Source organism: Rhincodon typus, chromosome 29 (genome assembly GCF_021869965.1).
Source record: "Rhincodon typus isolate 14 chromosome 29, sRhiTyp1.1, whole genome shotgun sequence".
Lineage (NCBI taxonomy): Eukaryota > Metazoa > Chordata > Chondrichthyes > Orectolobiformes > Rhincodontidae > Rhincodon > Rhincodon typus.
Window position 1 is genome coordinate 18,600,985 of NC_063360.1, and position 11,222 is coordinate 18,612,206.

The following is an 11,222-nucleotide window of genomic DNA, read 5'->3' on the forward strand; positions in this document are numbered from 1 at the left end:
GGTTAGTAAATTTGCGGATGACACCAAAGTTGGTGGAGTTGTGGGTAGTGCAGAAGGATGTTGCAGGTTACAGAGGGACATAGATAAGCTGCAGAGCTGGGCTGAGAGGTGGCAAATGGAGTTTAATGCGGAAAAGTGTGAGGTGATTCACTTTGGAAGGAGTAACAGGAATACAGAGTACTGGGCTAATGGTAAGATTCTTGGTAGTGTGGATGAGCAGAAAGATCTCGGTGTCCATGTGCATAGATCACTGAAAGTTGCCACCCAGGTTGATACGTTGTTAAGAAGGCGTACAGTATGTTAGGTTTTATTGGTAGAGGGATTGAGTTTCGGAGCCATGAGGTCATGTTGCAGCTGTACAAAACTCTGGTGCAGCCGCACTTGGAGTATTGCGTACAGTTCTGGTCACCACATTATAGGAAGGATGTGGAAGCATTGGAAAGGGTGCAGAGGAGATTTACCAGGATGTTGCCTGGTATGGAGGGAAGGTCTTATGAGGAAAGGCTGAGGGTCTTGAGGCTGTTTTCGTTAGAGAGAAGAAGGTTAAGAGGTGACTTGATAGAGACATACAAGGTGATCAGAGGATTAGATAGGGTGGACAGTGGGAGCCTTTTTCCTCGGATAGTGATGGCTAGCATGAGGGGACATAGCTTTAAATTGAGGGGTGATAGATATAGGACAGATGTCAGAGGTAGGTTCTTTACTCAGAGAGTAGTAAGGGCGTGGAATGCCCTGCCTGCAAAAATAGTAGACTCGCCCACTTTAAGGGCATTTAAACGGTCATTGGATAAACATATGGATGATAATGGAATAGTTTAGGTTAGATGGGCTTCAGATTGGTTTCACAGGTCGGCGCAATATCGAGGGCCGAAGGGCCTGTACTGCGCTCTAATGTTCTATGGTTCTCCAAACCATGTGACAACTGCTGCTACAATCAATATGAAGTAAGCCTATTCCAGGGATTACCCAAAGCCCAAGCTTTCAGTCTATGGCCAGAATCTGTCAGCAGCAGCAGGGTTTGCTTATCCCTCATTCTCAAGCTGTCTATATTGATGACAAGATATATGCAAGAATTCCCAGTGGAGCTTTCGGTGGACTGAATATCAGTCTGGAAGGAAGAGGAGTAAATCTATCTGCCGGACTAACAGCCTGTGAGCAATTTTTTTTATTTATTCGCGGGATGAGAGCGTCGCTGGCTAGGCAGCATTTATTGCCCATCCCTAACTGCCCTGAGGGCAGTTAAGAGTCAACCACGTTGTTGCGGGTCTGGAGTCACATGTAGGCCAGACTAGGTAAGGATGGCAGTTCCCTCCCCTATAGGACGTTAGTGAACCAGATGGGGTTTTCCGACAATAATGGTCTTGACTTTCTACTCTATGAATGTAAGTCTTGGAATATGTATCAACATCATGCAAAGAAGCTTAACCAATTTCACTTGAGTTGCTTTGGAAGCTTATGAAGATCATAAAATGGGACAAAATGCGAGTCATTGACGGATGTTCATGTGCCAAGCAACCACACTATTAATACAGGTACAACTGAGTCGGGCTTGTAGTGTAGTCAGAATACCTGGCGCTCACTTACCAAGGCAAAACTTCTTTGGAAATCTTGGGTCTAGCTTGTTAATGGCAGTCAAAGGAAACGCTATAAGGATGCTCTGAATGCTGCTTAGGAGTTTCAGTATGGACCCGAGATCAATACGTCTTACACGAACAAACGATAAAGAGGTGGAGGGGGCTTTCCTTGAAAGTAAGTACATGTTAGGGACGGCGAGGAAATTTAGAGCCAGCAGCTTTTCCAAGACTCGGTTGTCAAATGTCTTCAGTCTGTAACAGAACTTCTTGGGCATTGATCACCTTCAGTCGTCCCATTCTTATACACACTGAAACCCTAGGAGACACCTCAAATAATTAACATGGTCATCTTGGCCTCAAAGAATTAAAAACAAGTGGCAGGGGTCATATGTTTGAAAGGAGCTGACAAAAGATCCTTGGTGGGTTGGTGCAGTGCATCTTGTTCACAGTTCATACACACTGCTGCTGCGGTGAGTCGGTGCTGGAATGGGGTGCTGATGAGGTTGCTTTGTGTTTCTTGAGCATTGACGGAGCTGCATTCACCATGGCAAGTGGAGAAAATTCAAATACACTCCTGACCTGTCTTGTTGAAGGAACCTTATGCTAAGAAGGAGCTAACAATTCCATACGATCCCCGAATCCTTCACTACCTTGTTTAATTATTAGCTATTCTTTATGTGTAAGCTCAGATGGCAACGATCGTAAATTTATGCCTGATCTTTAAACTCTCTAATTCTGGAATCCCTTCTTAAGGAGCCAGTGGATAGTAATCATAACCAGAAACTCTTAACTGGAATCTCCTTCTTCCCAGCCTTCAGGCTGCGTTTTATAAATTAAGTACATTGTGTGAGTATGTTTTTATAGGTATTTAATTCAGGATAATTTTCCCTCGTGTCAGGAGAATTTGCTTCAATTCCATCCAGGGCACTGTCGTGATACAGTGGTAGTGTCCCTGCTGCTGGGCTAAGAGTTCCCTGGAACAAGTCCCACCTGCCGCTCTGCAGGTGTGTAACAATGTCTGTGAACAGGTTGATTAGAAAATATCTTCACTTCCACTCACCAATCCTGTACTAGCGATTCGTCCAACATCTTCATCCCCCCCCTCCCTTTTTTGCCCTATGCATTGACCCAATGGGCCGCAGAGGATGCTGGGTGATTTGAAGTCACGTGGTGGCGGGTGTTAGTGCTGTCGGAACTGAAGTTGGAGCAGCGGACGGTTGATGATTATGGACGAGAAGGCGGTGGAAGTGATCGGACGGATCTTGGTGGATGTGTCGAGGCCGCTGAAGGAGCGTTTCCGGGCGCTTTTTACCCTTCGGAACCTGGGTGGCCCGCTGGCTGTCGAGTGGATTTCCAAGGGCTTCGGGGACGAGTCGGTGCTGCTGAAGCATGAGTTGGCCTATTGTCTGGGCCAGATGCAGGACCAGCGCGCTATCCCTATCCTGATCCGGGTGCTGCAGGACCACAGCCAGGAGCCCATGGTCAGGCACGAAGCAGGTGACGTACTGGCCGCCTACCGACCTTGAAAACGCCGAAAGGCTCGAAATAGATCATTTCAAGCCTGACTCCACGAGTATAATATCAAACCTAAATATTGTCGTTGCTAGAAATGTGGAAATGTTGAAAGTGCTGGCGGATGATGATGGAGATGACGTTTATTAGAATTTAGAACTAGGCTAGCCAACTAAAGGGGTAGAAGACATGGCTTTTTTTTTCCCCCAATACTGTTCCAATTATTAAAGTTGGCTCAGGCATTCTCTGTGAGAGAAACAGCACTGCCGTTAAGTAATACAAGCAGAAAGTTTCTATAAAGAATATTTGTACTTGAAATATTAACCCTTTTGCTATTCACTGATGTTGCTGGACCTTCCGAGTTTCTCCAGTACTTTTTGTCTCAATTCTCCAGCAACCTGCAGTATTTTGGTTCCTATCTCCACATAAATAATATGATATGCTTTGTTAAACAATTTTCTAAGCACAACCTTGTGGTTGTTCTGACTTTTAAATCCTGCTTTTGGTAGTTGAATGTCTTAAAGTAGCTTGACATTTACGCACGCTTAGCACAATGTGAACTTGAGAATCATTCCCTAACAAAAACAACAATGAAAAATGTACCCTGCAGGAAATTGCAGCAAATAGGGCTTCATGTAGATCTCTATCCTTTGGCTACAATGGTGCCTGCAGTCATTCAGCCAGTTTGTGAGCTGCTGCAACTGATAAATGTTAGATCCATTTAATTGCATTTTATACTCTTATTTCAGGTGAAGCATTGGGAGCTATTGGAAACCCAGAGGTTCTTGAAACATTGAGGTATTACTCACATGATTCAGTAATAGAAGTAAGGATATATTAATTTTATTTCTTGTGATTTAGTTAAAATGATCTTCATGTTATCATCTCTCAAGCTGTCTATTTCCTCCTGTATTGTTACTGAACAGCATCCCTACCTCTGCTTACCTGCTGCTGAAACTGCATCCTTGCCCTTGCTTCCTGACTTGACTACTTCAACTTACACCTGTTTTAACTTTGTGTTCTAATCTCCCTAAGCTTGATGCTATCCAAAACTCTGACTGTGGCCTAATTTGCACAAAGTTCTGTATCCCCATCAACCTTTTTAATTTAAAAAAAAACTGGCAATGATCTAGCTGACATTTATTAGAATTTGGAACCAGACCAGCCAATAACCCAGTTAGTTTCCAGGGACAGAAGCTGTCATATTAAAGGGGCAGAAGAGTTGGCTTTTCCTCAGTAGTTTTCCAATTATTAAGCTTAGTTCAGGCATCAGCTGAGAGAGAAACAGTGTTTCCATTAAGTAGCTAATACAAATGGAAAAATTGTTAAGTGAAGTAAAACCTTCTATGTCCTCTCCTGGTCTCCAACTGCTAAGGTATAAAACTCAAACTGTTTCTCTTTTATACCTGTCATTTCTCCCTTATACCTGTCATTTCTCCCTTAAAAGGTTCTTTGATTTTGCTCATCTATCCTAATGTCTTGTTATGTGGCTCTGTCAAATTTATAGTCTTTGTGTTAGAGTATTTTGGAATGTTTTATTTTAACACTATATAAATGCAAGTTGTTACACTTATTTTCCATCCCCTTTTACTGGATTTCCAAACTCACTTCAAGATCTTAGTTAAATTATAAATTTCCTGATGTGGTCTTCTTGGCTCCCATTTAAGCCTTTGCTCACTTGTGGCAGAGGGTACGTGGAATAAAGACCTTATTGATGTGAAATGGGTTTGAGGTAGGAGTATTTACTGGACCTGTGGATCATTTGATTCTCTACTAAAACTGCCAACCACTGTTCTAGAATTTTTGGAACTGGACCAGCCAGTAGCCCAGTTAACTTCCAGGAACAGACCGTATAATACTAAAGGGGTACAACACTTCTGGTATTTCCCCAATAAATTTTCGGCTCTTAAGCTTTGAAAGGGTGGTCACTTCTGATCTGTAAACGTTGGAAAATGCTAACAAAAGCAATTCAAGTCCAGGATTTATCGTAAGTTTTGAATGGCATGCCATTGAAGGCAAATGGAAGCCTTTAATAATAAAAACAAAATTAGGAGAGGAAGAATAATTAGATGAATGTGTAATTTGTTAGAAATTGGAAATCTAGAGAGAAGGAGAAACCAACAGTTTAATATTAATTTATATTAATTCATTGCTTCAGAGCTGTTATAATAAATGTTAAATTGGAATTGAGCAATCTTTAGCTAAAATGCCCTCCTGACTTCCCTACTTATCACCTTCCTCAAAAACTATTACTTTGCTTGAACATTTCTACTGAGGTGTTCCACGGGCTTCAAAGCATCACAAAGATCTGCTCAGCAAAGCTAGTTTAACAGCTTTCTCCTTTGTTTGGGATCATGACTGGAAGTTATTGATTCCTGTATCTATCTTCAGGTTACAGCAGTGCACAGTTTCCAAATAGATTTTCTATCGTTTTCAGATTGGCTCATCCAATGTAACAAAGGGCACTTGGCAGTTGGCTTCAGACTAGTGAGAAATTTAAATCCCCATTCTGTCTTCAGAATGGGATCTGATAACCGCAGTGTAATAGGAGATATGGAACCTAATTTTTGGATTGCTTCTGTGCAGTGCTCCGATTTCAGTTTCCAGAGAAATATTGATGTAATTCATTTTTTTTTGTCTTAGACGATATGCAAAATATCAAATGCAGTTACATCTCCAGAATTTCAGCAAGTTATTAATCTGGAAAATTTTGTCTTAGATCAATAAAACTATGGTAGTAAGTTCCTTTTAACAGTAATGTGGCCTTCTAAATAGGTCCTCATTGGAAGATTTTAGCCCTAATTGGAAGATTTCAAGAAGTTTTTTTTACAGTACTGTCATCAAACAGTAAGCAAACGACGTTTGTGCTCAACACCACAAGACTTGGGTAATTGAGTTTTAAATATGAAAGCAAAGAGGTGAAGTTGTTTTATACAGCATTGGTCAGATTGTAGTTGGATTACTAAATCTACTTTGGTTGTCCCATTTTGTCACGGACCAGACCAAACCCCCTCCAAACGAGTCAAGGAGATGGCCTCTACCCTAACTTTTTCTTATTTTAAAGGCAAGTGCCAGCTGTTGCATTCTGGATGCAATTCAATTAGTGAAGCTACAAGGCTTGAAGCAAAACTCACTTTATTCGTACACTATAGTTAAAATACAGACAAAATAAAAGAATTGGCTTAACTGTAACACTATCAAAATACTTAAAGTAATAAACTGCTCATTAACTGTTCTGATATTGTAACATCCTACAAGCACACCTTTGGCAAAGGCAAATTTGATAACATAGACTCTCTCTCGTGCAATTCTAGCAGCAGGCAGAGAACCTAAGCTTTGCTCTGTAGTGAAGAGCAAAGGTTGGCTCAATGATTATCACTGTTGCCTCAGTGCCAGGGACCTGGTTCAATTTCAGCCTCTGGTGACTGTGGAGTTTGCATGTTCTCCCCATGTCTGTGTGGGTTTCTGCTAGGTGCTCTGGTTTCGTCTCTTATTCCAAAGATGTGCTGATTAGGTGGATTTGCCATACTAAATTGATCAGTGTCCAGGGATGTGCAGGCTAGGTTGATTAGCTGTGGGAAATGCAGGTTTACAGGGGTGGTTGGGTTGCTTATTAAAGTGGTTGCTTATTAAAAATAAGTAAATTCTAATTTCAGGTAAAGGTATGAAATTTCAATGTATGGCTGTATTAGTTGAATGTTTACCCCCTTTAAAACCACTGCATACAGTCATATAGACCACCAAAAAAAAATTGAATGAAGGGAAATAAACTGGGAGAAGCATTTCAATAGCACCAGTTCACAGGATTTGTTGAAGTATACTTTTGGCATATTAGGACTTTCTATTTCTGTGATTTCCTTTCTCCAGGTTCTTTTACGACACCACAAGACACAGGCTGATTGGTTACACTAATGACAAAGTCTATTAGTTACTGGTTAAAGGCAACAGCTTACAGCAGCTTCAGGCATTTTTTTGAGAGAGAGAGAGAGACACACGCACACTATCCGACCTTCCAGTGGGCCGAAGACTACTTGCTGTATCTTTCACACCCACAAGCTGTTCAGGCAAAAATCTGATGTCAAGTTGATGACCTTTGGTGTTTACAACTGGTCATGATTTGAAGGAACCAATCAAACCTGTGGCTGGCTCAATGGCAATTGTGTACACGTAATCTTCAGTGCTAGGCCCTCAAACATCACTCCCCTGTTGAACAAACCAGCAGTGTAAACACCACAGAGCTTCAGTAACTTGTAAAAATTGCTGTACTTTTAACCACATACTTAAAGCAGTCCTTTTTGCAATCTTAGTTCACAACCAAAAATACAGGAAACAAAATGACAACAGTTTTCACAATGGGAAAACTGTAGTTTAGATTCATAAGAATAAAACAGGTTATATACTGATAGTTAAGATGAGATTTCACTAGACCAGTTAACAGCTATAGTGTCAACTGCGTTGAATTCAGTTGTTGACACCCTATGGGTTCAATCTTCAGGTAATGTTCAATTTGGGTCTTATGATGTTGGAGTCTGAAGCCATAGTGAAAGAAATAAATGAGTTTGTGTATGAGCAAGGGTACACTGTGCAGGAGTATGCCTGTGTAAATGTATATTAATTCTTTTCTGTCAAATTACTGTTTTTAAACAGTATTATTTTGGGAATAAGCAACTACAAAATCATTGGCTCTAACATAACAGTTAAGTATTGGGGCTGTTGAACTACCCATTGCAGAAAATTACTGCTAGGGCAATAATATACCCAATGAGTCATGAGACTTTGGAGCCAAGAACAATAGCAATTTAAGTAGGATTTTTGGAGACACTGGTTTTTGATCCATTTTATTACCTCTCAATTTGATTAGGTGGCTTCCCTATGCTTCATTTTAATGGTTCATTTGTATTAAAATATTTAGGTTGCTGAAACTTGCCACCTGGCAGTTAAACGAATTGAATGGCTTCGGAACAACAAAGACCAGAATGAAAGCCAATACTGTTCAATTGATCCTGCTCCCCCAGCTCTGGAGAAAGATATTAAGAAATTAAGAGAAACACTCCTAGATGAATCCTTGCCCTTATTCGATAGATACAGAGCGATGTTCGCCCTGCGGAATATTGGAAGTCAAGAAGCAGTCTTGGCCTTAGGAGATGGTATGTATTTTGTTGAGATTTTTGATTCAGACTATTGATTACTGTGGAATTTGAGGTAGGCACACCATAGTAAAATTACAAACATTTTTGAGCTGTTAAATCGTGTTGTTGCAGGTTCAAGCCTCGTTCTTTCATCATCCTTCATGAGATGTAGCTGATGCTGGCTAGGGTAGAGAATTCATTGCCCACCCTTTTAACATGGTGGTAAGCCACTACCTTGAATTACTGTGGACCTTGGTTTGTAGGTACTTCCACAGTGCTGTTGAAAAGAGAGTTCCAGGATTTTGAGTCAATGACACTGAAGGAAGAGCAATATAGTTCCCAAGACAGGATGGGATGTGACTTGGCAGGGACTTTGAAGGTGATGGTACTCCTATCGATCTGCTGTCCTTATCCTTCTAGATACTAATGGTTGTGAATTAAGACAGTGTCAAAGGAGTCTGGATTAGTTGCTGCAATGAATCTTGTAGAAATACACAATGCTCCCATTGTGCTTTGGTACTGAAGGGAGTGAATGTTGAGAAGGCTGAATAGGGTGCCAGTCAAGCATGTTGTTTGGCCCTGGGTAGCGTCCAGCTGCTTCAGTGGTGGACAGGCACTGGTGTGAATTACCCAGGGGATTTCTTGCCTGTGACCTGCTCTTGTAACCGTAATATTTATATCACGGATCCGGTTCAATTTCTGGTAATTTCCCATGATGTTTATGAGGGATTCAGTGATGGTAATACCACTGGAAGGGCCCTTGAAGTTGCACTTCCATATACTGGAAGCTGCATATATTAGTACCCAGAATACGCTTCCTTTTTGCAGACAGAAACCAAAAACACATGATCACTATATGCCTGTTTCAGCTCAAAGTAGATGACAGCTATTTGCTTTCATTCCTCAGGCCACTGCTCTGACCAATGGGAGTCATCTAGCCTGGTTTAAAGTTTTAAACCAACCCTAAATGTTAACTGTCAATCAGTATTAATGAAAGAATTCTCTATGGCAACACCTCTACCAGTCTGATTTTTCATTTGCCAACCAATCAGCAGTCTCCTCTTATGCAGTGTGAATATTGGTTTATACTTGAATTTATATACTTGTGAATTGTCCTGATGAGTGCGGGACAATAAACTTCAATGTTCTTTTTCAAACCATGCTCGAGTTCTGTACTAACAAATTACTATATATCTGGAAATCGGCTTATGATTTAATCAGCATTGTTAATAAACTTCCAGTCTTGACTTTCAGATCTCTTCTAAGTACTTCTATTATTTTGGTTTGCGTTTGGGTGAAGATATTTGATTCTGTGTGTTTCCCTCAGGTTTGCAGTGTGGAAGTGCCCTGTTTCGTCATGAAATTGGCTATGTCTTCGGCCAAATGCAACATGATGCCAGTATTCCACAACTTATAACAGCATTGAAAAAAATGGATGAAAATCCCATGGTCCGTCACGAGTGTGCAGAAGCTTTAGGATCAATTGCCAAAGAGCCATGTCTGGAAGTATTGAAAGAATACCTACATGATGGAGAACGTGTTGTGAAGGAGAGTTGTGAGGTAGCACTGGACATGCTTGAGTACGAAAACAGTCCAGAGTTTCAGTATGCAGACACGCTGATTAAATTGCAAAAAACTGAGCCTGGGAATGGAACGTTGCCTTAATGGAATTTCTTTAAATTGTTGAAAGATTATCAGAACTTTATGTTGAGTGCACTATTCACATATATTATTATTTTCTTTTGTGCTGAATTTGTGCATTTTCTGATGCCATTCTTCCCTATGTTGTTTAATTCCAAATAATGTAGAATATGTAATGAAATACATCATGCTTTTATTTATTTTGTACTTGTTAATTAATATTAAACAAAAAATCCTTATACTTGGTTCAAGTTTAGTCTCCTAAAACATACCTTGGATTTAATTTAAGTGTTATTACCTCCTAGCTTCAGGCTATTTAGGAAGTCAAATCCTATCACAACAGCAATATTGTGTAAGTCGATAGGCGAACATCAAATCACATATGACAAGTCTGGTAGAAACATGATCCCTCCATCAGTTTAAAAATCTTTTAAGAGGTTTAAAATCTTCAATGTTGAAAATATTCAGGTCAGACAGCATTTGCTGATTAACTTTAGGATTTGTGTTTCTTTCAGATCTCAAACATTTTATGGTATTTTTCTTTTGCCTCAATCTTTATAGTTCCTCAATCATCTGGATTGACTATAAGTTACATGATGTTGACAATTACATATTGTATGGCTGGGCTTGTCAAATATAAACTATCCTCACCAAAGAAATTTACAAAGTCACTAGTTTATTTTGTTAATGTGGTGGTTTATCTTGACTGTTTAATTGTTTAAAATTGAACTTGCTTGTATCTTAGTACATGGCCAGAGCTTTGACATATAACTAACAATTAATTGTATGCCCAGTTGACAGTCCATATAGTACAATGAATTGCTAATATTTTAGAGTTGAGTTGCTCTTGTAGTGAGTTGGTATAGATGCCATGTCACGTGGCTTCCTCTGCTGGAGCTGTTCTGAGGTACTATTGACAGTCCTGGTTACAGTAAAAACAAAATGCTTCCTGTGCTTGTTGCTTTGGGCTTGATCCAATATATTCAAACTATCAGAGTCCGATAGTGCATATCTGCAAAACTGAGGGGCAATTATGGTGCAGTGGTTGTATCCCTACCTTGGAGACCTGAACTTAAGTCACACCTGTGCCAGAGGTTTCTAATAAGATTCATATCTGCTAAACTTGTCTATGATGGAAGTAGAATTTATTGTCCAATTTTTATGCATCAAATGTTTCTTTGGGATGGGTTTTGTTGGGCTTCAAAAAATTCAACAACCTTTTCATTGTGCTATAATTAGAGCATTAAAGAGGGACTAGATGTGTAAAACATGTCTATTTAATTAAGGTGCTATTTTTGAAAGAAAAATTCATGTTTTGTTGTTTCAGTAGCTATTGTCATGATAATAAACTGGCCTATAAATGATA

At 40.0% G+C, this 11,222-nt stretch overlaps 1 protein-coding gene across 2 annotated transcripts; it reads left to right on the plus strand.

The window, feature by feature from the left end:
• Positions 1–961: 961 nt before the first annotated feature.
• Positions 962–11,222, plus strand: dohh (deoxyhypusine hydroxylase/monooxygenase). 2 transcript variants are annotated; one of them, XM_048614212.1, is made up of 4 exons: positions 962–1,151; positions 3,836–3,912; positions 7,999–8,233; positions 9,543–11,222. In XM_048614212.1, the coding sequence occupies exons 1-4, from the start codon at positions 989–991 to the stop codon at positions 9,878–9,880; spliced, it is 813 nt and encodes a 270-aa protein (XP_048470169.1). In that variant the 5' UTR covers positions 962–988; the 3' UTR covers positions 9,881–11,222. The 2 variants fall into 2 exon arrangements, with proteins under 2 accessions (XP_048470169.1, XP_020378201.1); XM_020522612.2 differs by lacking the exon at positions 962–1,151 and adding an exon at positions 2,670–3,071.

Excerpts from the sequence above, each read along its gene's own strand:
- dohh (XM_020522612.2), top strand. The coding sequence starts at position 2,795 with ATGATTATGGACGAGAAGGCGGTGGAAGTGATCGGACGGATCTTGGTG. Across the intron at positions 3,072-3,835 it reads CATGGTCAGGCACGAAGCAG|GTGAAGCATTGGGAGCTATT; the intron begins GTGACGTACTGG and ends CTCTTATTTCAG. Across the intron at positions 8,234-9,542 it reads AGTCTTGGCCTTAGGAGATG|GTTTGCAGTGTGGAAGTGCC; the intron begins GTATGTATTTTG and ends TGTTTCCCTCAG.